We start from the raw sequence: 26,696 nt of genomic DNA, 5'->3' as shown, positions 1-26,696 counted from the left end.
ATTTGGGAGCTTGGGAGAAGCAAACTGAGAGCAGTTACATGAATATTATGATCCAGGAACTCTGTTATCTACTAGGTGCATCCATATCGATAAGTGGTTATTATTCTGTTCTAGCTGGCTGACATTTATAGTTTTCAGGATTTAGACAGGGGGTTTCAGTTCAGTTAAATCAGATGTCTGCAAATAAGCTTCTGTTATGTTTAAGTTTCCCAGAGCCTTTCCTTCAAACCTGTTATTTTCTCTGAATCAAATGCTTAGTTCAGCAGAGCCTGAAAATGAAAACAAACTCCAAATGGTCTCCACAGGATATTTTGGGAAACAAATTTCTTTGAAAGAGATAAGAATGAACTATGACTGGGATAAAATGCATGTATCAATGTTTGTTATTTATCCAGAGTTTTCTAAAACATCGTTAATAGAAAAAAGTAGTTACGGGCTGCTAAACTATACTGCAGAGGTCTTGACTTTTAGTCTAGGATCTTTGGTGGTTAAGAAGATGAGTGGAATGAGAGAAGACAATCCTGTTGTGCTTTTCTGTGTCCAGATCTCTTGCACATTGGGTTGGTGGCACATTTGCTGCAGGTGGGTGATGTCTGGCTGGGGGGTGTGCATCAGACTGCCTCTGCCTCACCTCCCTGGCCTTCAGTGCCATGGGCTCTCAGCTGTGCTAGGGGAAACATTCCTGCTTGCTGGAGCATCCCGTCTTGGTATATTCAAGGATGGTCTTGAGAAAGAAGCTCTAACCTTTCTGCTTCAGTTCTCTCTTGTATTGATTCAGCTGCTGGGAATTGGGGAAAAAAAATAGTCTGTGGTGATGCTGAAGAAAATCAAATGGACCTTTAATAAAAACCCTCAGAGGCACTGTCTTACCCCATGCAGGTGTTGGATTTTCCTACAATGTTATACATAAAATAACATGAAAGTTTCTTAATAGTTTAAAGAGTTTCTAGAAGACGATAGAGGAAGAGGCATTTTCATTTAAGAATGACATTTAATGATGCAAGACTTTAGGGCTCTGATGGTGAAAGAAAAAAGCAGGTAAAAGCAAAAAGTTGAAACAGCTGAGGAGTTTGTTATAAGTATTGTTCTATAGAAACTTCACTGGCAAAGGCTTTCCATACCTTTTACCAGATTTACAGTGAAGACTTCAGTAATTACCACCATTGGTTTGAGATGTAGATCTTCCCTGAGCTTATTCAGTAAAATTTTAATTTAGTCTCATTTTACCTCTGCATTAGATGAAACATGAACTGGTGGCTGATGAGAGCAATCCATCAGCATAAGAAGATGTTCATGAAGTTGTGGACATTCAGTCACTGCTTTAGACAGTTTTTAGTATGATGTATTTAAAGTGCATTTAATCTTCTTTTGAAATTTATTTGAATTTATTTATTATTTTAGAGGTGGATGTGGGTTGTTTGTATAGGAAGCTGGTCAGGAAAGAAGCAATGTGATATTACATGCAATTAATCAATAGTAGTCACAGTATTAGCAGGGTCTATTGAATTGTCTTCAAGGGCCTTCTCTAATTGTCTCTACAAACTGAATTAGCAAGATGGTTTCACTAACCTTTTATTTAGTGGAAGCTGCCTATCCAATTATATATATATTCATTAGCTTTGGTATGATTTTATTAACTGATGTACATTAAATGCCTATTAAGCAACTTGTGTTTATGTTCCTAGACAGGCAATGATGCGTCTTCTGGTAAGCATACTTATTAGCTCATTGGTCTGGATAAACTGGTTTATATTTTCTATTTGTCATTACTTGTAAACTGTACCAGCTGAAGGATGAATGGGAAAAGGTAATTAAACTGGTTTGGTTCAATTATTTTTTGTTTCAACTGTCTCTCTGAACCAGGCAAATGAGCACTAATGAATTAAGCCACATGATTAAAACATCTGTCACTGTCCTACCGGGTCAATTGAAAGCTTGGATTGGCTGCACACTCCGAGTGCGACAATTGCAATGGAAAGCCAAATAAGCCAGAGTTAATGTTCTAATCCTTTGCCTGTTGAGTTGACAGTGATGGTAGCAAGCACGCACCAATGAGCAGTAATGAAGTCACATTTAGATTGGTTCAGCACAGGTTTTTCAAGCTAATTAGGTAGACAAAAATGTTAATTTAATCAAAGGAACATGTTCTCATTAAAGCAGGTGTGTAAGATAACTGGAGTAGAGAATTAGCTCAGTCAAGAGGTAGACTATAGCTCCTGACTAAATTGTCCAGATTATAAAAAGGATGATGTATTTATGCACAGTTTCTTTCTTTTTCTATTTTAAAGGTACAAATCTGTGCTTTTGTCTCTGGGAGTCAGTGGATTTACACCAGGAATCAAAACTGACTCCCTGTAGTCATGTATATTAGCTGGGGGTGTGTTAGGACTGAGACAGAGAAAGCAGAGAGTGAACGAGATGTTCATTCTTGCATTCCAGATGGCATAAACCACATTACCACTTTATTGCTCAAATGAGTTCATTAGCTTCTTACTTCATGGGACTTTATTTAGCAGTGGTGTAGTATGTCTGTGTTTGATTTTGCTTGGTCTTCCTTGGGACATGACTAATGTGCAAGTTGCAGATGGAACAATTTTGTTTGTACTATAACCCTGATGGGAGATGTGTTGAGTCTTTAGGGGCAGATCAGGAAAAAGCAAGAAGTAAAGATTTTCAGCCATTAAGTGAAATACAGTGCAGAGTGTCTTACCCTGTCTGATCATATCTCATCTAAACTCAATAAAAAGGAAAGATCACTCTCTTAAGATTGCTTGGCTAAAATATTGTATTAGTTTTGTAATAATTTTAACTTCACGCACACACACAATTTAGATTTGGATTTATACAAGAAATACGATTGACAGTTTATCTTACAAGTTTTAGACCTTTTGGGTTTATTCTGAATATGGCCCTTATCCTGAAACCCCTTGCCTGCCTTGAGCTCTCTCCATCCTACCACACAGAGAAGCTGATGCTGATTGATTCAGCATTTCTCAGATCATGATAGTGTCTGTAACTGTACAAAGGCACATGGTGGCCCATGAGAAGAACATGTGGGAACACATAGAAGCTGTCTCAGCATTCCACAGAGCCTGTTCTGAGAAATTGGACAGAGCAAATAATATTTAGGTATTTAAAACATAAACATTTTAAATAATTGTATCTAATTAATGTGTAGTGGTTTAGATGAAAGAATAATTATCACCTAGTATAGTGGTAGGGTATATTTGTGGTATTTCTTTTAATGGCTGTGAGTTTTTTGTCTTATTGCTTCTAGGAGGATAGAGTCTTCAGTGGGTGTTATGGGTCAATCCTGTATTTCTATATAGGATGTCTGGTTGGGAAGCTATCTGAAGAAAAGGAATATTGACATGTACTGGCATACATGGGTTAGTTTGCTTTATAACATAATTTTCAGTGTAATCGTTAATGGGACTGTTTTAATTCTTTTAATGTTTGCTGTGTTGTCAGTCAAAGTTAACAGTTTTTATTGTTTGCTTGTTTGTTTAGTCAATGGTTTCTCGGATGGGTCTTGTAGGGCAGCAGATGGTAGAAAGGAGATTGAGGTAGAAATTAGGGTTTCTTGTTATCACTAACAGTTTTGTAATAGAGTTTTCATCTCTGTGATTAAACAGTGTAAACAGTTTTCATTAGCATCTAAATTTAACGTAATTTTCAGGAACATGCAAGTTCTGGTAAGTGAAGATGATGATTGATATTGATCTAACAATGAAGGAGGAAACAATTAAAATGCTGAAAGTTAAATTTGGGAGAGAGAAATTAAGATGAAGCTTTTTAATTTGGGGTAAACGAATCAACAGCATGTGTGACTTTGTTTGGAAATGTAAATTTTGTTTTTCAATGCTTAGGAATAAATTACCCTGCAGCTGTACCGTGAGGTGTTATCAGAGCCCATGTAATTGAGAAACGTGGGCAAAGCAGTTCTGGAGAGATGTCTGAAGAAATACAAACTAAGTTTTTTTCTTCATATAGTGAATATACAGATGTTTTGAGCCCATCACAGTATATGGTCCTTTTACATTTGCCTGACCAAGCTTAGCTATTGTATAAAGGCCTGTGGTTGTTAGTCTGTTTTAAAAATCAAGATCCTTTGAATGTTTTGTGTTTGCAACCTTCACATTCGAAGTGCCAAGTTCTAGTCATAGAATCATAGAATCACAGAATAGTTAGGGTTGGAAAGGACCTTAAGATCATCATCTTTGATAATCGTTCCAGATAATAAGATATGATTTTGAGAAAGGAAATATTAGCTAATTGCTTGATTTTTAGCTAAAGGTACATTTGGTTGTAACTCCAGGTGCTTTGCAGGGTGATCTGCATGCTGTATGTTGCATGTGGGAGCTGAATCTGTGGTATTAGGACCATCCCCAGTGTGTCACTTGGAGGAAGTTAATGGAAATTTTTTCCCATAGGAACTGTGTGGAGAGGTCTTCTACATTAGGGGGGAAGATGTGCACTTCATGGCTTTTGAGCGCTGACAAAGGGGATTGGTTTTTCCTTTCTTTTTTTAGGGGATTGGAGACTGAAAAGATATTCCTAAGACAGGTGTCATTTAGCACCTGCTTCACAAGGTGCTGTCATGGAGTGGAGGAAGTGCTCGTTGGCCATGTGTGGCTTGGAAAATTTTGCATTCTATGATTCCAATATTAGACATTGGCAAGAGCTGATCCTGATGGGAGTCTATATCAAATTCAGTTTCAGTTGTGTTCTGGCTGCCTTAATAGTGCTAACCATATGCTATGCAGCTCAGCACAGACCTTTGCGGCCTCTACTTGGCTTGGCTTTTCTGCTTGGCACCAGAGGTGCCATAATTCATTCTTGGGGAGGAGGAAGGGTCCTCCTGAAACTTATTTAAGCCAAATAAGATGGCTTAAAAGGAGTCCTAGGATCAATGATACTGGGAAGTCAGCAGGTGTCAGGGATAAAACATGGGCTTGATGAGTGATGCTAATCATAAGGTGACTGTTAGATGGGGAGCTCCTGGGGTGGGATTCCCTCCTCACATCTCCAACTCACATCAGGAGGACCTTTAGGGTGTTGGTTGGGTATAACAACTTTAAGATTTCCCAGTTATTCTTTTTCCACCTGATACAAATGCCCAGGAGTGGCTCCCTTAGTTTCAGGAGGACATGTTGGAAAGAATTCAAGACTAGGAAACTTGCCCACAGAGTTTTGGTCAGTATGTACAGGCTGTACAGGGTGGAAATGGAAGCTATGGGGGATATGTGCTCCTAAGTCACCTGGGAGATTGGTATAATCTGCCCAAAGAAGTGGTAAAGTCCCCATCCCTGTAGGTATTTAAAAGATGTGTAGACGTGGCACTTAGGAACATGGTTTAGTGGTGGACTTGGCAGTGTTAAGTTTACAGTTGAATTTGAATTAAAGGTCTTTTCCAACCTAAATGATTCTATGACTCTGAGTAGAAATATATTTAAATGTCATTCAGCAGTTTTAAAAACATTTCTTGTCACAGCTTCATCGTCAGGCTTATTTCTAATTCTTTTTTCCTTACTTTCATGGGGATTATATTAAATTTTTGAAAATAATTTTACACTAGTTCTTTTTGTATGAAGTTGCACCCTGAGGCCATTTCCTTAACGTCTGTCTCCTTTTTAAATGCTGTGAAAGTATTGATCACTTTCATTCTTTCAGATGCATTTCAGTGTTGCAGAGGGGTGCCAGCTTGTTGCTCCTTCACTGATGTGCTGTACTATTAAAAAGATTTAGTTTCTTGCTGTGATGAGTGTCTGAGATCGTTGTCAATTGTTCCTAGCTATTGTTTACCAGAATTGCTGTAGCTTGAGAAAAGAAAGGCTTTGGCCATGCTGTCTTTCTGTTAGCAGGAGCCAGAAAATCAAAACATCTGAAATGTTAAAGTACCTTTTCAAAATTTCTACAAAAAGACTGGAAAAAAGTATTGAAAACATTTGAAAATGAAGCAAGAGAGGATGCTAAAATTTACAAAACATCTGCCATCATATGAGGGTCATTCTAAGATAATCAACTCAAATATATGCTGTTCTTCCCATCTAAACAAGTAAGTTACATATAAAAAATGATGGCAGGAAACATCTTTGGCCAAGTGCAGTATTAATAGCATTAGTGCAAGCATGCTTTATAGTAAGGAAGAAATGTTATCACTCCAATTACCTAGACAGGAGAATTGAAAAAATCCTAATAAGAAACAATTTAAGTGTAACTGCAGAGTTATTATTTCAAACCTAGATGTACTCAGTTGCCAACAATACATGGTATAGCTTAATTAACGGTTGAATTACATGAAATCTCCAGGGGGTCTGTCTGGACTAGTGTTTAGGGACATACTATAACTCAAGGTAATTGAATAGCAATTAACTTAAGTTAATGAACGTGCATTCTTGAGTAGACACACAACAGTTAATGGATCAGCCCAGAATGAACCACAATTAAGCACACACCCATTTGTTTTGCTGAACAAGCATCTACTGACTGTCCTCACTAGAATATATAAGACTGTTAATTAATCTGAATTAATAGGTATTCATCTCTACTCCCATCCCAACTAAAAGACACTCTGTAGATAATCCTAGGATGTCTCATGACTAAGGCAATTAAAGTTATTACCTCTATTAACCAAGGCACAAGCTTTTGTTAACTATGGGTCTTTAGCACAATATAGGCAATAAACAGGAATTTGAAGTCTATGAAGTGGCATTCATGTTACATTAGTGAACTAATTGAACTAATGTGGAGACTTGCTTTCATCAAAATTTCGACAATATGGAGGAGAAAGCCCATTTCAGCCCTGCCATACACACAGCCTCCTTCTGCATAGTGTCAAGCATCTTGCAGAGGTGAATACTTGAACACCCGAGGCCATTAACCAGCAAGTCAGGTCTGCATTTATCAGCTGAAAGAGAATCTTGTTGTCAAGCGTTTTCTGTTTGTTCAGAAAATAAAATAAAAATATGCCAAAATTCCTTGAGTGATCGTAGGGACAGATAAGATGTTTCTTGGAACTTGAAGAACACAAATATTTGAACACAGTCCCAAATACAGCTAGGAGCCAAAACAAGGAGGGCTCACAGATTTAAGTGACTCCTTTTGAAAGATTTATAGAGAGCCTAACAAGACACTAATAATGTACTAAGTCAATAGCCAAATAGATTTAAAAAGTCAATAGATTTAAAAAGCAAAGGTGTAAGTTGTTTGCATCATCCAAAAGTTAACAAAATTGTGTTTTTCAGTGACTGAGGAATCTCTGCTTTACTTTAATAAACAAGAAATTCTTTAAAAAAACAGCATAAAATTTTGCAGAAAAAAAACAGTCATTAAAAAAGCAGTTGCTATGCAGGCAAAGCGGTTACTTCTAACAGTATAGCAAAGCCGAGTTCAGTTCATTCAGCGTGAATGAAAAGCTGCTGCAAGATTCCTCTAAAAGTCTGGTACACCTACAGACCTGTCGTGTTTGTTCATCTATGGCTGCGTTTATTCTTCATAACTCTTTTTAAGTAAAATGTAGTTTCACTGAAAAAGGACAGCAGGTAATGAAACTATGACAAGCGACCTGCAGGAAATGCAATAGCTGGAGGCTCATATGGGTGAGTTTGTACTGTATGATGCAGTTTTGTGTGTAAGCCACAAGGTGACTTATTTAGGGCTCAGTCAAGTGTTACATAACAGAGTTTTAGGGCTGCCTCTGCCAGCTCCTGCACCTCAGGTACCTTGGTGTGGCACTGGACAGTGCCATGCAGGTGTACCCATGTTGACTTTGGAGGAGCACGCTCCCTCAGCAAGGGTTGGTGAGGCTGCCCACGTTGTCTGCAGGTGAGACCTAGAGAGAAATCGAGGGTTTGGAGGTGTTGAGATGTTGAACTCCATGCACATGTTGGAGCAGCAGTGTCACCCTTCCCACCCATCATCCAACCTCATCCCTCCCTCCAGTGCCCTTTGTCCAGGCCCTTGGGACATGTCCTCCAAATTTGTCCTGCCCTGGGAGCCCTATGGGACCATGAGTTAGGTGTGCCTGGGATCCATGAGAGGACAAGCTTTGACACACAACATTCGAAACTGCTGCAGAGCTTCTGTGGCCAATTCCAGCCAAAAGAGGTTTGGACTCTGATCATGTTGAGACATGGATTATGGGGAGCAAAAAATATTAGCAGAGGGTCTTCTTTCATGTCACAGTAATCAAAGCAGTTCTTATGTGACAGAGTTGGGTTGAAGGTGACTTGCATCCTCCTTGGCACGCCCTTGGTACTTTAAACTGTTCAAAATGGGCAAAGATGAAGGCTCTGAGCTAATTTCTGTGAATGCAATTAGTGTGTTTTATTTCAGTTACCTGTATGTCACTCAGGGAGCTGTCTTGAAAGAGACAAATTAATGACTATTAAGAATTCTATACCCTGCTATTTTCTCTATTTACTGATGTTACTTTCCATCGCTTTTCCAGAAATACTTAGTCTGGTGTGTAACAAGCAAAGCTATTATTATCTTAACTTACATAAGATTTTCTTCCCCCATGATACTGATTGAGAAGGGAAAAAAAAAGATAGAACCTTTAGCAGGACTTTAACATACTCATTGCACAGCTTCAGAGTAGATGTGTAAATGATATACCTGTATTGCAGAAGCAGTGCAAGGCTGCTGAGGAATAGAAAGAGGAGGTGACCGAGCTGAAACGAAATGAAAACACTGAGATCAGGATAATGCTGAGTCAGGGACTGGTTTGAGTCAGGGAGATTTTGGGTTTGGCTTTACTGTAAATTTCAATATTTCTATTAAATATTGGCCCTAGGCACATCAGTAAGCTTTGAAAGTCGAGGTTGTTAAATGAGTTTGCAGCTGAATCCCAATTTTCTTTCTGTTTATTTTTTTAAGTAGCAGAAATACTCCCTGTGTCTATAGTGCTTTAATGTTTGTTTTCCTTCCATTGAGTCTGCCTTTTGAGATACTCCTTTAGTTCTTTCATCATTTCACACAAATTAAAGTTCTGCCCAAAATAACTTACACTTATCCGTAAGTTACGTACAAAGGATTTTCAGCTCCCAAACAGAACTTCTCAAGCTTAGTCTTAAATAAGGTCTTGAAAGTTACAGAGAGTTCCACTGCCACTTCTTAAGAATTGGGGGGGGGGGGGGTGTGTTGTATTTTATTTTGGAAAGGCTATTGTTGATGAGCAGCACATAGTTAAATGGGGAGGGGGTTCATTTAATGGACATATCCTGTACTTGGGCATTTTTATGCCTCGTATTTATGTTTTGTATTTTAACAAATTCTAGGACTTCTGACAAAGTCTTGCAACATTTTGATCTGCAGCATTTGCTGCTTCTGTTTGGTAACAAATTTTGGAAATAAACATTGTGACATAACCTTCAAGCATTTCAGGAATAAACACGGTTTTCTAAGGCTTGTCTCCTACAGCCTGCAGAAGCTTGGAAGACTAAAGGAAAAAACATGTGATTTATTTGATTGATTGAGCAGCGAACATCCCTGAGAGTGTATTCGTATGAGAGGGACCCATTCCCTGTGTTGGAAATCTTGGATATATTTCAAGCATTACTTAGAAATACACAGTGTGTTGTGCTGGTTGCCAAGGCTGCTGAAGTCTTTAAGGCCCCGCTAAGAACTGAAAGAAAAAAACCCAATTTCTTTAATAAACCTCAAGTGAGAAAATAGCCATTATCTGTAGCTATAAACTATGCATTTGGTATAGTGTCAGCAAAGACAGACTTGAATAACCAATTAGAATAATAAACTATAACAGTCATGTGATTCCCTCTTCCTTGAAAGCAACTCACTGACCACATTGATTGTAGTTACTCTCATTAATAGTCCCATTTGAGAAAGATATTTATAGGTGTGGTATTTTACCCAAGTCTAAGGTATCTGACAGCTGGCATTGAGTAATACATTCAAAAGCATATCACTAGTAATCCATCTCAATTCCTTGTTCATTACCTTTGCAACTTTCTAGCAGTTTTGTCAATAAGATATTGCTTCCAGCAGTGTGGCTTTATTCTTACATTAATATCCCAACTTTATCATAAGGTTCTAAGTTTCCTGCAGTCACCAGCATGTCCAGTTGAGCCATTTAAGCTCCCTAAAACCACATTCTTTATCTGCAGCCTGGGAAAAATATTTTCTGCCCTGTATTCCTGAGTGTTTTGAGATTAAATTTACTAAAGTTGTCAAATAGGTCAGTGATGAAAGACAAAACAAGAGAGGGAAATGTTGTTTAGGGTTTAGGTGAATGGTAAGGGAAGAAGCGACCAGTGATGCAGAGCTCCTGCCGCCGTGTCCCAAGCAGAGATGCCGATGGGCAGCCTCAGTGCAGAGAAGGACAGAAATTCATAGCTGAAGGCAGGCTCTGGGTGCTCAGCCAAAAGGAGAGGCAAATATTAGCCTTGGCATTTTTTTGCTCTATGCTTTGTGTTCTTTTAAGAGATAAAAATTCCTTCTTGAGCATTTTCCATGGCTACCCAAGTGCAGCGGTTTCCTATTATGTGTCATTATCCCCTGGTGGCTCTTCTTTCATAAAGAAAATTCTTATCCAGGCAGTAACAAGCACAGGCTGCCAAAATGGCCAAAAAGCTGTAAGAAATGTCCAGGTTGCATTCAGAGCCCTGCTTGGACCATGATGGAGAGCCTCTTGCTGCCTGTGAGCCAGCCTGACTGCCTGCAAAAGGCTGTGTGGAGAAGCATACCAGTGCACTTCCAGCCAGCAGTGCTCACTGATCGAATTTGGTTTACTGAGTTCATTATTTTAACATTATTATAATGTAGTCTGATCCTGTCTGCCGTCATCCCATGTGCTGCAATCTGCATACAAGAGTGCTGAGCATGGAGGGCTGCCCCATGGGACTAGACAGCAGCTCCCAGCAAGGGCTACATCCTCCAGCTGCGACTAGTCTGTTTATTTGCTTTGAAAAGCTCCTATGGAGCATAACCAAACCTTGCAGACACCCCTGGAGAATGCAACGTGTTTAAACTGGTGGCACCTCACACTCTGCTCACCCTTGCTCGTTCTGGCAGGCTGGATGGAGTGAGCATCACTTCTTAGTTGTGCTGGTGTTGCTGCAAAACTGTGCCCGGGAGCAGCTCCTATCTGAAGTGCAGCCTGGCAGAAGGTTCAGAGGTGTTTCACGATAAAGGAAATCCAGGTCTAAGACGCTTAGTATTTATTTTGGAAGATTTCATTATTTAGATGAGCTTGGTGCTGGTGAAAACGGTGACAAAAGCTGAGCTAAAGTTGCACACTGCAGCTAAATAAATAAGTAAGTTTGCAGCTTATGAGTCACTTAATTTGTTCCTGCTAGGGTCATGTTTTAAAGGGGCAGCAGAAGAAAGAAATGCTAATAGCCCCCAAATAAGTCATATTGCTGTAATGAGGTGACACACAGAGCTATGTTCTCTAAAGGCCAAAACGGAGTAGGAGCAATCACTTCCTGTGACTCTTAAGACTCTGTTTAAAAGCACTTAAAAAAGGTGCTGTGTGTTGCTGTGTTGTGGTTTGCCGATGGCAGGTGTGTGGTTTTGCATGTGATTCTTGCCTGTTTCACATAACCACCTGACTTTCACACACATAATACTGTACTCCTGACTTCCAAAAGAATCTCTTGGCATCTGGCACTAGTCCCCTATGACTCAGTAAGCACCCACTCAGTAAATAATTTGAAATTAAGAACACCCCACGCATGAGTTATAGATATGGAAAAAATGCCATTTTGCCTTTATTTTCCTCAAAAAGTAAACAGTGGGAAAATTATCTCAATGTTTTCCAGTTCCTTTGCAGCTCAAGAAGTATAAACTGCCACGATGATCATTTTGGAGTCATATCCTGAAGAGCTGTCTTGCAGAATGCTTCTGGACTTGAGTAGATAACTAGCAAGCTCCTTGTTCCCTCGCTGTGAAATGATAGTAATTTTTATTCTGGTAAACACTTTTGAATGTGCACTAAAAAGTTGTGACGAAGACAAGGGGGCATTAAGCATAATGCATCTTCTGGCAAGGAGGCAGAGAAATGCAAACCACAGGAAGAAGAGAGAGAATCTGAAGTCTGAATTGTTAGCATTTGAAAGCTGCTAAAATTAACCTGTTGTTTCTTAGGAGCAGGATATATATAGTTTCTTAGCTGCAGTGCTGTGACACAACAAGGTGCTGGAGAGAAACCTTGGGAGCTCTCCCTTTAATGCAGCTTTCTTGTGTGTCTGTTGGTGAATGCCCAACTTTGTGCCTCAGTTTCCCCTAAGGGGTGTTCATGTGTGTGAGCATGCACGCAGACTAGCGTGTGCCATGCATGGATGTGAGAGCATGAATAAGGTGTATTAGATGGCTGTGTGTTAGCTCTGATGCTAAGTACTTCCGGGCTGGGAGTTTGGGGAGTAAGTGATGGCAAGTGATGAAACTGCTTCTGTCCTCTGGTCCCCCATAGCTGCTCCAGGGCAGCCACAGCCCATCACGGAGCATTAGGGAGAAAGTCCTGGGAGATTGGTTGCTTTTGTCCGTGCATCCATTCCCCCCCCCAACCCAGCAAGGCACAGTAGGTGCAAGCTGGGATTTCCTCCACATTCTGTGACCCGCGGCCTTACAGCCACAGGCATTTTGCAAAGCCCTCTATTTCCTACCTCTTTGCTCTAGGGCCAGATTCCAGGTAGGTGTAAGTCGGTGGAGCTATTAGAAACCAGTAGATGCACTCCAGACATCTGATCTCATTCTTTGCCTACCATTTGCCCTGGCAAACATAGCCATATATTTTCTTTTATAAATAATTATTTGCTGGTAATTGTTCAAAAAGCTATAGTAGCAATATACTTATTTCAGCCTCTTTGGCAGCAGTGCTTTCGGTTCTCTCTTTTTCTTTGCTCTCCACAGAGCCTCCCTTGCTAACAACGTCATATACACACTGCAGATAAGTCTGGAAGACAGTTGAAATTATTTTTCAGGATATTCTGATAGAGGAAGAGCAAAATCATATATTTTTATGACAAATACAGCTATAAAAATTCTGTGGTGGTTCCTCAGCCATGAGGGCAGCTTCTGAACAAGGAGCCTATGGATTCCTCTTAACACAGAGAATTTAATTTTAAAGCAAATTTCTTTTTACCAACCTGTGCAAATAAATTGAATGTGCCCAATTTCCTCTCTCTTACTGAAAGTATGAGTCTTGATTAAAAAGAAAAAAAAATGAAATCATTAAAATAGTCCCTGAAGCCACTCTACATTGGTATAGTTAAAATCATGCTTTGGAAGTATATTTTATTTCGTGATAGCTGTTTATTGTTTTGCTTGGCAACCCATTTATTTCCTTTTTGAATACTGAGGTCTGTGTTTATACCACCTATACTATAGGCAGCCAGCAAAGATGCCTAAGTCACCTTGGAGGAGCTGCACAGCAGCTGGGAATAAGCACTTCCAGGGAGTGATTTGGGTACTATGTGGACTCCTTTGCCTTTTTCTCTCCCCCAGCCTCAGAGGTAACATGGGGTGATTACCTTCCAAATGCAGGCTTACCAGCTAAATGCCTGATACTAGCTGAATCTGGGCTCAGAAGTGATTAAATGAGGTGCATTGAAAATACTCCTCCCCATTCACCCTGTTTTCTTTTGGCTTTTGGAAATAGAGGAGAAAATAGTGAAGGAGAGTAAATGAAGGAACTGAAAATACAGATTTGCATCATGGTTATAGTAACTTCAGAGGGTCATGTTGCAATAGCAGTGAGTATATAGTGCAGGTGTGGTGGGGTTTGAGGTCAGTGCATTCAATGGGCACCTCCTCCAAGTCTCCTGTAGCCTGTAAATCAGTCTGCTGAGATGGGATCATCAGATGTGCTTTATAGATAAGAAGTGTGAGAGTAGCCACAGCTCTGCTGGGTCTCTCTACCTGTGTTTGTATTTCTGGTATCTTGGGTGTTGGAGTGGATCTTGAACAGGGGTTTGAAACACCAGTGTATGTGCATGAGCCTCATTTCTTTGAGCAGACCTGGTATTATGCTCTAATTAGAGCCCCCGAGTTGTTTTGGCATGTTCACATCAGGCAAAAATGACCTAATAATTGGCCTCATTTCAAGAGCTCATCTTCAGAAAAGCCGCATGAGACCTGGTACTTCCCTTTTCTTTCTGTCAGGCCTTAATCTGCCACCTCAATGTAGGGCAGGGGGAGCTGATAGATAGTGGATTAGTCAGAAAAATCTTACTTTAGAATGTAAGTACCAAACACAAAAGGGCTCCACCAAGACAGAGAAAGGAAAGAAATAATCCTCCTTCTCCCTGGAAACTTCTTCCAACCATAGAAGTGTGAGTGAGTTCAATTCAGCTTTGGTGTAACCTGAAGGAGAGATGCACATGTCCTGTCCAAGATCTGTAGAGCTTGAAAAGGTGTTTATTCTGTGCTTCATTCAGTGATTGACACACTACCATAATTCAGTATTAGGCCATCATTTATAACACTTGTTTCTGCAACCTCTGCAACAGTGAATTTATGTGTTGATTGTATTTTAAATAGCTGCATTAGAAGAGTACGTGTTCCTACAATTATAAGAATCTTTTTTCTTACTTCTGAGGGAGCACAGATTTCTGTGGGATGGGACTTTTCCCTTCTAGTTAGCATAATTATGGTAATGAGCTAGACTAAAAAGATGGAGAATTCAAGGGACGCATTTGGAATATATGTTGGTGGTGAGATGTGAAACCTTACTATTTGTGTTGGAGCAAAAAAGCAGAAAAATGCTCAAAAGAACATGGCTCATTTTATAATGCTTCAGTGCCAAAGTGCTCCATAACAGAGTTTTGGGAGGCATGAAAGGCAAATTTCGATCTGTTCCCTGCTGTATCAATGGAAAGGGAAATTATTACCCTAGAGAGGAATTCTGCATATGATGGTGGTGTTGTAGTAACAACATTGGGATTCATAATCATTTCCCCAAAAGGTTTAATAATCTTTTTTGGTGGAAAATGTACTCTCAAATGGAGAGGATTATTTCATAGAAATCCTATGGTTTTGTTGTGCCACACATGATCATACTTCGAGTAAACTCACTAGCAGTTTGTTTTGGAAAGAAATACCTTTTGCCCAGAGTAGTTCCAGCAGTATGCAGTAAATTCAGAGCCGAGCTTTCTGCAAGCTCTGGCTGAATGATTTGTTTAGAATTTATTCCAACACTAGTTTGGAATTGTTTCAAGGGATGGGATTTAGTTGCTTTGGCCAGTTGTAACTTATTTGAAACAGTAATTGGCAAACTACATTTGATCCTGTGCTTCCTACTTCTTAAAGAGTTTTCTCCTTAGCTGTCACTAGTTTCTTCTGCCTTAGACAACAGCTTCATAAGGCTCCTCAAGCAGTCTTCATAACAAATGGCTTTGGCTCTGGTAAGCACTCGGTCGGTGTGGAAGGAACAGATACAGGGGAAAGGTGCTACAGAAACGTGCATGTGGAAGGCATCCCTAACGCCATCGTGGCTTGTGAGTCTGACAGGAATGAAATCACAATTTTCTGCATCACAGCTCATTGTGTAACTGTGAGATGTCCTCTCAGTTCTTGTGCTCTCTGCATTGTATCCCCTCTTCTCCTGCCTCTTTTTCTGCAGTCATACAGAGGAACTCACAGAAACAGGAGTTACCACTGAAAAAGGGCTCTGAGCTTTGCATAGGCTTGGTTTAGGCTGGATTTTACATTAACTGTAATGGTCTGCAGGCAGTTTCCTCCACTTGCACATAATTCCGTGATAAGTTAACAGCCTGTAGCTATCACAAATGACTTGACACCTGTGGAAGGAGCTAAAAGTGCCTATATAGCTCATGCAACTTTAACAGCAGCTTCTAGAGGTCATTTTCCAGAGGGTGACTCCCGCAGCTGGCCTCTACTCATTCAACTCCATGTCTCCTTGTGACTGATTACTGCAGCACCAGAATTATACAGAGATGTCTTCTTACAGCTTCAGGAGGGAGCCTTCTGCAGGGAAGAGCGAGTTAGCTGCTTGCTGGCCTTGCAATTTATAATGTTGGTCTAGTGCAAAGACTTTATCTGTGCTTCATCTGTGTCTCCATCCTTCCCTGGAGGGGGCATATATACTGTCTCACAGTGATGCTAGAAGTTTTGGGTCATCTTCCTTCACCCACCAATGTCTCAGCACAGCCATCCTACGCTGAGACATCTACCTACCACACACAGTAAAAACACCTGACAGGGATATCTGAGGTCAATGAACAGGCAGAAGAAAAGGGAGACAAATGCCAGTTGTGAACATAGAGCAATTCAAAGCATAAACTCTGAATCCTGTATTTGTGCATACAGAATGTGATCATATATACTGTGTAACACTATGCTGGCTCGTTTTTCTCTATTGTCTGCACAAATCTGAATCTGTATGTGAGGTCTCAAAACAAGGTCTTCTGTCAGAGGAAGATGCTGTAGCACGTCTCCTTACCTTGGAGTGTTTGTTGCTCTGGACTGTGCGCTGTAACCAGCTTTAACTTTATAGGACTGGTGCTGGGATCTTTATTGAGCTGACAACTGAAGAAAATGAGGAGAAGGAGGGAGGGCAGATCCTGTTAGAGCAAGTAGGGGTTTGAGGCTGTGAAGAGCTGGCAATAATGTGTATCGGTACATACCTTCCTTAAATCTGGGGAATCTGGAAACATTTAATATCAAGTGAGAGATAGAAGAACAGCACAGAAATCTTCCCAGTGGGGGAAGAAAAAAACCAGGTCACTTGCATTTGTTGTTTTTCTAACTGCGGATGTATTGAGCTGTGTAATAACTTGCACATATCTGGAAGCGATGCAGAGCACAACAATCAATAATACAAGCAACGATAATCAAGTGTTTCAGCCATCTGACATGAGCAGTCTCCAAAGGTAATTCTCTCCCACAGGACATTGCCAAACATAACTTCAGTTTATTCCTAGTAAAAAAAAGTAAATGCTTACCTGCTGTGCAGAGGCTAACTGGGAAGGGATGGAGGTGCAGGAAAAAGCATGTGGAAGCTACCCATGCCTGTGATGGCCGGCAAACAGCTGCAGATCTGTTTCCCTAAAATCCTTAAAAACACCTCAGTAAACAGCAAATTTGCCTCTGTGTTCAGAAATGCCAGAAGAACAGAGGGAGCACAGAGGAGCATGAGGCTGAACTTATTGTTTGTAAGGAGCAAAGCAGCTTGGCACGAAAGGCCATAGTGAATACATGTTATTGCCACCTTGGTTTTTGACTAGGTTAAGCTGTGGCATGAGCCCAGCCTGATCTAATAAATGAGTGGCAGATGCCTGTGAAAATCACCCCTGTTCCTGTGTGTAAGCAGTCCAGACTGCTGCAGCTAATACCACTTCCAGGTATTTACTACAACTGTTACATGTCTTTGGTTAGGTTGGCTGGGTCTTCTTAATTCTGTTAACTGAATCTCCCTGCTACCAGCCATACAATTTAGAAAAGAAAATAAAGTAATACACAACTGTTAGAAAGGAAAACATAAAGAACCTAGGCTTTACCCACATGTATAGCCACATTGCTGACCAAAAAGCAGTCAGGAGCCTTGGTGATCAGATAGCAGTAATGCTGGGCTATTCTCCTAACATTAACACCATCATTTGTAATTGATTGTAAAACTGAATTGCTTCTCAAGCTACTGCCAAAAAAAAAAAAAATCCTTTTTCATTCAGCATCACCAAAGTGACTTTTATGTTACTTGGGATTTTACCATTGCTACCCCTTTCCAATACAGAGCAGTCAGCAATAGCACATAAATTTTTATGCCTACCCATTACAAGGCATTGCATAAAAAGAGAGGGGGTGTAGATGATAAAACTGATGTGAAAGTTTTCACCATGCCCTACCAGAAAGCGAAATATTTCAAAGCAGGTGGTAAAGGAGAGGTCCCAGCTTCTGTGCCTCCTGTTTGGAGCGTGCCTCCTGGACACTCTCACAAAGCTGGCTTGTTGCTTGCACAGTAAAGTCATTCACTCACTGCTGAGCCACCTACTAATGAAAAGGGGAGAAACAAAGATTGTTAGATGTCTGTGTATCAAATAATCAATAATGCCTTTTTTTTTCCCCTTTATTCATAAGCAATAGAGTGGCAGATAAGGATATAAACCAATCATAGACACAATGTTTAACACAAACTTGTGGTCTGTCACTCTGGGAAGCTTTCTGCTGCATTTTATAGGTCACGGTTCATGAAATTTCACGGGAACTTTCATATATATTCTCTGTAGCAGAATATGACATTTATTTGTTACTAGACCATATAATTTAGGGAGGATGAAGATGCTTTATCCAAAACAACATGTGAGGCAGTCTTTCATACAGTGATTTCTCTCTAATGTATCTGTATTTGGGGATTTCTATATAATTCTGCAAGCTGCTTATTTATTTCTAATGGGAAATAATAAGTATGATTTAGTAATGATGGTCCTATATGAGGCCAGGATGCCCATTCACTTTAAACTCAGATTACAACCTTTGCTTGTTTTTTCACCTGCTGACCCAGACTTTCACTACAAAAAGCTGTTATCTTCCATCTTGAGAAACATGAGCAGCAGAGAGTTAATTGTGTTAAGTCAGTGCTAAGCATTGCATCCCAATTCCAAACACCAGGAAAGTGCATCTCTAACTAGTTTTGGCAGTCACAGAAGGAGAGGAAGGAGTGGGGATCGGAGGTTGAGAAGGATCAAAAGTTAAGAACGACAACATGGGGAAGTACTTCTTTTTCTCCAACACACTGGTTTTATAGGAGAGTACGCCTGCTTATATGATATATATCAAATGTGTTCTCGATGTACTTTGTCCCACAGGCTTGGTACTTCCTTTGTTCATAAGACACTACACACTGGCAAGAACAGTCTTCACTTGGCAGGGTACGTGCTGGGAACATTTCTTGAAACAGGAGAACCTCTGGCAAGTGACCAGTGTCATTGCTGAGACAGGCTATGTCTTTGATTTTTATCCCTCCAAATCATGCCTTTTGGCAGTAGTCCATGCAGATCTGTTTGGGTTAGCCATTCACCTTCGGTGACAGTGTTTCTTCTTCCAGTGCTGGAGGTGCACATGCCTTGGGAGGAAGTAGACGGATGTGTTTTATTTTTTGCAGCTGCATTAGAAAACATTTATCCAATGCATGCAGTTTTCCTTGATTTTCCTGGTCCTCTCTTGATCTTCTACCCAAGTGCATATCCCTTTGCTCTAAAATCCCTCAAACAATTATGAGTTAGCTCTTCTGACTGGAACTTCAGTGTTTAAGGACTTGCCTACCAGCACTTAAGAAGGCAGCCCAGTCCTTCTCAGTGAGTCCCTAAATTGCATGATGAGATGCCGTAGAGTCTGTAGGGCATGTCCATATTTACAAATCAGTAATTCCTCCAAATTACCACATTTGCCATCCTGTAGCCTATGTGACTCTTGGTTTCAATGTCTCTCTTACTGTAATATGAATCGTGTTACCTGGAAGTATTGATGTGCGTGTCCCTCCTTGCAATGTCCTCCCCATGCTGAGCTCCAGCTGATGTAGGTTTTGTGATTATTGTATCCTGCCTTATTGTGGAGTCCTTGAGGCATCATATAGCATCATCCTGCTTCTGTAGCCTGGAGAAATGGGGGAGGTGAAGGAGGGGCATGGAAAGATTCCTTAAGGGATATGTTTGAGGATTGTCATAGCAGTTCTTGCCTACCCAATTCTTGTTCATTTCTCGATCTTAATTTATACATGTGGAGACGTAGCTTTTGCTAACATCAGTCTCAAATCCCAGTGATGTCAGTCAAATTTATGCTCAAAAGTATTCTTCAGACCATCTTCTTATCAGAAAAAAGCCCAAGTTACCTCAATCCTGGCAGACTTTGGCAATCACCCTGAATCTTAGAAATAATACCTTGAATTTGATGTGGTTTTGATTATACTTTTACCTGTGCAATTCCACACCCACACCATGTTTCTTAACATACACCCATTTCTAAGCAATTGTGGCCTACATGAAACCAAATCCCTCATCTTTGTAAAAGCTATGACTTTCACAAGTTAAAGGTGAAATACAGTTTGGTCCAATTCTGCTCTGTGCCAGTGTATCCACATACCTGTCTTATTGCATAAAAACGATATGAGAAACTCGTACTTAATTTTGACATGTATTGTGTTTGCTATTATGGTTTGTCGAGTGTTTCATTACATGTTGGACACACATAACTAAGCAATTTCTAAAGAAAAGAGACTATTTAAGCTCATATGCTGGAGGTCTGCAGGCAACCCTTGATACCATTTGACAAGAAGATTTTTGCCATGGAGGTGAAGGGAGTGGTGGAGACTGAGGAGAGGGTGAGGACTGATAGCTGTAACTATGAAATCCAGATGAGGAGAGGACAGAAACACATAGTAGACCAGTTACTTAATGCCTGGCCAATGGACTTTGCAGTGGTTGCTCGAAGGGCATGGTAATGACTTAGGAGGCCCAAACCTCCTATAGAGGCTCAGGTTGCTGGGAAGTGCTTCAGCTGTGCAAGAGCAGAGCAAGGGTTCCAGTCCTGAGCTGATCATTGCAGGAGAAAAAAGTCAGGAGTTAGCCCAACACAGGAGAGCAGTCTCTTGGAAAGATATTCCTGTAGTACCATTGCTTCTCCCACAGCAAATATTTGCATAAATATATATTCCAGTGAAGCCGTGTAGCATCTTAACAGTGTCAAAATTGTAGGAAAGACTGTGAGACTTGAAACTAATCAACAGGTTTCCACATTATTTTGCTCTAAGGGCTGATCCCACCAAAAAGTCCATGCATTGCAGAGGTTTCCCCAAATAACTGGGGTTAAGTTCTCACCCACATTTTATTGCAGTGCTCCTACATAGCCAAACCCTATATTGTCAGTTCAGTGAAATTAATCACATATTCTCTATATGGAATTCAGTAGAATTAATCACATAGCCTTTATATGGTTTTGCTATGAATGTGAAGTTATATTAATATACAGTTAGCCAGTGAATATTACAGTCAACAGTTTCCTGTTAATACAGAGCATCACTGCATCTCTTTGGGTAGAGACGAGTAGCTTAAAAGAACATCTTTCATTTACTGGGGGGCATTAGAGATTGTTCTGAATAGAATACTCTTTCACAGAAGCAGAACTAAAAGGATAACACAAGTAATTGCATTCTGTAGTGCCCGCCAGTACTTTTACATGCTATGGGGAAAAAAATATAAATCAGCTGTTAGCAGCCTGGTGATCCTAGTAATTGTAATTAATGGGGTTGTTTTGTTTCTCTTTTCTATGTTTTAGGATGGAATGGGGAACCTGAGAATCACAGAAAAAGGTCTAAAGCTTGAAGGAGATTCAGAATTCTTGAAACCTCTCTACGCCAAAGAAATCCGGTCAAGACCAGTAAGTTGTTGGGGAAGGAATAAGCACATTTCTGTAGCACGAACTGTAAGAAACCATGAAGTGTCAAAGTGGTGTGTTTATTGGATAAATTCCTTAGGCCACTCTATACGAATGTAATTTGGGGAGTGAGACTGTGAGTGTCCTTTGAGGACTCCATCTGGATACTATATCCTCTGGGCATTGCAAAGTTGATATATGTGGGTTTAGTTTGTGCAAGCCACGCTTAAAATGCTTCCAGCACCACTGAGGTTTCAGATTGTCCTTTTGTCTCCTTTCAAGATAAATGACAAACAACCCTCAAGTGAGAGACCTAATGTTTCTGAGGTAGAGGGATGGCAGGCAGTTGGTTAACTAGTTACTCCTTTTCTGCAGGGAGCAGAGTTGATGCCTTGGCACAAGGACCTGATCTGTTGTTAGCAGGCACAAGAAACCTGTATTACGTGCTCAGTCCTATTTCTATTTCATTTTGAGTTTTAAAATTATGTGCAGTTAAAATTCAGTGCTGTTAGAAGAGAGACTGCTTGACAGAAGTGGCAAGGATGTTAACAACTGAAAATGAGAAAGAACCCAAGTGTGATTGAAATAACATTTTCATAGGAGCACTTCACTGACTGTCAGTGACTTTTGCTCTTTCAAATGCAATCCTGTTTGTCCTGAGCAGCTTTAAAATAACTGAAACAATTACAGAGAGCGTCCAGGATCCTTCTCAGAAGATGTTGTCTGTCTTGTTTCCTGATCCAGAGTGTTAATTTGAGTCAGATGCCAACCTTCCACTTTGATAACAACGGCAGATAGCTAATTAAATAAAGTTAACATCCCTTTATCTCAGCATTTCAGTGCTCTTGTAGAAATTGGAACTTGTAGCGTAATCAACACAACAGCCAATAGAATATCCAATTTAATTATTGAAGGTTGTAACCTCTGTAAGATAGCTAGGAATTGATTTGAACATGGATAATTATTTAGGAAGAAAAGTTGCTAAGAAAACGTTCATATCTATTAGCATTTTCATCCCTGAATTAAAACAGAAGTGCAGAACCGTGCATGCCATAGACTGTAATGTAAAATGTGTGGGAAGGGTGCAGCACTCAGTTTGATAAATACACTGACAAACTGATACATAAGTTTCTTTTTCTCTAGTTAGCTTGCTTGAAATAATATTTGATTAGTAAGAGAACTGAGAGCTACTTCTTGCTACTGGGGAGTTTGCTGCTTTATTTTATAATATTAATCTACATTTTAAAATGGCCAGGGGGCCAAAAGGTGTCCCCATCTTGAGATTAGGAAACCATTTCATGGTTTCCACACCACTGACAGTTTAATGAGTGCAAGGAACAAGAAATGTATGGTGAGGCCTGTGTGTTCCTTCCTTTATCCCTCCTTCAGGTTTATTTTTGCTGCTAGTCAGAGAGGGATCTTGCTGCAAGACAGAAGGTCTGATCTACAGGCTAGTGAGTTGGAGCATCCCTCCTGGCTTCAGTAGATGCTATATTAACTATATATTTACATAAACTATATGTATAGTTTCTCTGACTTCTCAGTGGAGTTAAACTGGCATAGCCTGTGCTGGCTTTCAGGATGCTCACAGTAATGGAGTTTCTGTCAGGGATGGGGAGGAACAGGGGCAATTCTGTTGATTTCAATCAACTTCTGCTTTCTTGTGCTGTGTGTGAATTTGCTTGTAAGCAAATTCCCTTGCTCATGTAAGCAAATGCAAGGGTTGCAGTGAATCAAAGGTTGATAGTTATGGAATATTTATAAATATTATTAAATAATCAATGTTTTGTTTTTGCAAAGAACTGTAGCATAAGGCAGTATTCTCTTGGAGGAAAGCATGCTAGCGGCTCCTAACTTGATGAATATTGCTGAAATAGAGTGCCAAACTCAGCACTCGGTAACAGATGAACATCTATACTAATTCCATAGTAATCCTCTCTGGGTTTCCACAGGTGTGTAATGCGGCTTTAAATATGCAAAGTGTAACAGAAACAAGATGACAAATACCGGTAAAATAAAGAGCATCCCAGAAATAAGCTGACATAAAGTATTTTTCACCTGTTTAATTAAACAACTGAAGAGTTGTGCATGGTAGTAGAAAACAGTTTTATATAAAGACCTTCAGATGCTGGGTATTTATAGAAAACTTTCACAGACAACCCCAACAAATAGAATTTCACTATAATTCTGTGTAGTAGATGAAGGGGTGTTTGTGCTGCATGGAAATGGCATGGGAAGAATTGCTTTAAGTGTGAATGTTTTCCCATGACCTTCATGTGGTGGGTTTTCCCACTCGTGTCTCAGTGCTGGTCCCCATGCTGCTCTGCTGCAGGCAGAGCTGGGCAATCCCTGCCAAAATATCTCCAAAACATGAATTGTGATAATTCTTGAAAGCCTGAATTTGTCAGTGGTGCCTCTTCTTCTCTGCTGCATCTCTTAAGTCCCGGGAAGGTGGTAATTAAAATCACACACTTGCTTTCCTAGCAGCTGTGCCTTCTGGTTTAAAGATTTGGATTTTCCAGTTAAAAGAGGATGCTTTTTGCTTTTTGCTTCCCCCCCCCGCCCCCAAATTAATTTGGCAGGAAGACCAAGGTTTAGAGAGGAGGAAAAGTCCTCAGATCATCCCAAGAGACTGGGTGCCTTAATGAGGCACTGCTCCCTTCATCACCTTCTGGATAGACTAGTTGCTTGCAGCTGTGCTCCTTTTGGAAGGTAACTCATTGCAAGGGAAATTACACCAAGAAGAACTGAATCTGTCGTACTATGGCATGCAATTGATGATGACCCAACAAAGACATCTTCTGGGGAGTCCCTTCAAAAATGTTAGCAGAGGGACTGGACTGATGTTGTTCAGACCTGTGCTGGAGAAATGGTTGTTAAAACCACAAGCATGAACTGGCTTCTTAAAACTACTTCCAGCTGCTTTCTTTCTGCACCACTGCTGCCTCATTTCTCAGGGATGACACTGCCCAGACTTGCTTTCGTTTTCCCTTACCCATTCAAGAGTGACCCTCTAAATCCCTCTCTCTTCATGTAACGAGGGTCTCTGTTCTTGTTGTTTCCCCATCCTAGTCCTGGCTCAGTAATACTGGTTTTGTAGTGCATCCTGGATTGGGAGCCTGTCTCTAAGCATCAGAGATTTCAAATGAACCTAACCTTGTTACTGCATGAGGTTAAGTTTATCTTGAGATTAATGAATAGTTACTGTGGTAGCACTGTTTGCACCCTTGTAGTTTAGTTTTAAATAAATGAGATAGGTGCATTCCCTTTTCCAGGAGTGTTCAGAGCATTTTAAACTCACAGCTGAACATACTGCACACTAAATAATATTTTCTATGCCACTTGCATGGAACATGAACATCTTGCTGCCTTTAATTAAGTAGTTAACTGGACCATGAAAGGTTGCCTGTGTAAATAAAAGTGATTTTTACTTAGTCAAGAAGGTGCATTAAGAATTCTCACATTTCTTTACTTGCAGATGAATTATGGAGATTATTAAAAATTGGAAGGGTCATCTATAAACCCATCTGTAGCTCAGCTGCACTGTCACTCTCAAAATTTAGCTGTCTTTCTAACTGTTGTAATTTATTGTGGACTACTATATGAACCATCTGTTTGCTTATAAATCAGACAAACTTTGACTGAAAGTTGTACGCAGCAGCACGAATTGTTAATTTTATGTGCTGGAAAGCAATGGCACCAGTTTTGTGGTCTTCGATCTTCATTGCCTGAATTTGAGTAGAGATATAAAGCTGGAAACTTTCCTGCCTTTGTTGAGAAGAGCTGATAACAAGCAGGTTGCTTGAAACTTACAGTGAGCACAGATTTAGCTGTCTTAGTGCAATTGAAGTGTTCTAAAGCTTGTGACATCCAGGTCTCTAAGTAACTTAAAAGGGGCAAGAGAGAGAACAGGCTATGTGCATTTTCCATTCCAGTAACAACAGAAATAAAATCCTGTGCTGTGATTATACAGGAAAATCAAGTGAATTCTCTCAGGAGCTGTGTGACAGCCAATGAGATGATAATCTCAGCTTTAGAAAGCAGAGAAAGACATTGTCATGATAGGATTAGTATGCTTTTGCCCTTTCAATGTTCACTTCAAGTACATAGAAAGAAAAAATAAACCTTAGTTTGCAAATGTTTGCACCTGGGTTTCAATTTTCTTACCCTGAATCATTTTAAAGACAAGAGTATGAATTTGCCTGGCAAAGATTTTTTACAGTATAAAGCTCTCGACTGGGGTCCTGCCATTCAGCTCTTGAAGACTCTCATATGGATGGGTGGGTCTGGAAACACAGATGGAAACGTGGGCACCAACCTTCTTATCTGTCCTCTGCTGTCTGGGGGAGCTCCAAGCTATTCTGTTGCTGCACAGGTATAAGTGATGGCAAAATTCACTGAACAGATTTGGAGGTGGTTTTAAGTGTCTTTTAAAAGAGATCTCATTGTATTTTGCTGGTTTCATGTTGAAAGTTTGCTTCCCATTATTTTTCATCAACTGAAAAAAGAATTTAAAACAAGACTCCTATACACCCCCCCAAAAAAGCCTGAAGCAAAGTACAGTGTAATTATTATTATTATTATTAACTTTATTTTATTGGGGTTATGTTAGAAGTCCATATCCTACTCACTGTGCCAGCGAGTGCCTAACTGAGAGCAGCCTCCTCGTTCAGTGTTGGAATGGTCTCATTGGAAGCTGTATGAAATAACTAGTGGCTACATGCAAGTGGCAGATGCAAGGGCATCTGTTTGGCCTAAAAAATTCAGGGTTTGGACTAAAAAAAATCAGTTGTGAATTAGGGCTGGTAACTGCTGTTCCCTTTAGGGGTTTAGTAAGTTCTCATCAGCATAAAAGCAAGTGCATAAAATATACTCATCTGTATTTTCCCAGCCATTATTTGAATGATAAAAATCTGAAAGGAAGCTTTTAAGAGTGATAAATAATTATTTTGCCAATGTACTTGTCTCGGATCTGGAAGAAGAGTGGTATAATTTTAAAGCACAGAAGCAGTTCCATAATGGACGTATTCTTTTGTATTGTTTGCAGGTCTACCTGCCTCAGAGCTAAAAATTCACTGAAAAACAATAAACCATGTACTTGGATTAAACAGTGACATGTGCCCACAATGAGGCATACCTGCCCATGGCCATAAATACATATTTGTAAGAAATACAACATACCAATTTGGATTAAAAGGCTACATTAACCCATGAGGAAAGACAATGTAAATGGCAAGATAATTGCAACTTTGTATGATGCTCAAACCGTGTAGTAGAAATCCAGCTTTCAGTAAAGGCTTAGTTAGATAGCATGAAAAAAGGCTGCTATATTTTTGAGGAAGGAGACA

General features: G+C 40.1%; 1 protein-coding gene across 12 annotated transcripts in view; it reads left to right on the top strand.

The window, feature by feature from the left end:
- Positions 1 to 26,696, top strand: part of SGCD (sarcoglycan delta) — a 525,277-nt gene that overhangs the window by 430,570 nt on the left and 68,011 nt on the right. For all 12 annotated transcript variants that reach the window (XM_061343981.1, XM_061343980.1, XM_061343988.1 and 9 more), the window contains one exon: positions 21,250 to 21,351. In XM_061343981.1, coding sequence (XP_061199965.1) covers positions 21,250 to 21,351 — 102 coding nt within the window. The remainder of the gene's footprint in view (positions 1 to 21,249; positions 21,352 to 26,696) is intronic.

This window comes from Neopsephotus bourkii, unplaced genomic scaffold (genome assembly GCF_033783945.1).
Source record: "Neopsephotus bourkii isolate Nb327-2 ecotype Australia unplaced genomic scaffold, CSIRO-AGI_Nbou_v1 NB_1846, whole genome shotgun sequence".
NCBI lineage: Eukaryota > Metazoa > Chordata > Aves > Psittaciformes > Psittacidae > Neopsephotus > Neopsephotus bourkii.
This window is presented reverse-complemented; position numbering and strand designations above follow the sequence as displayed.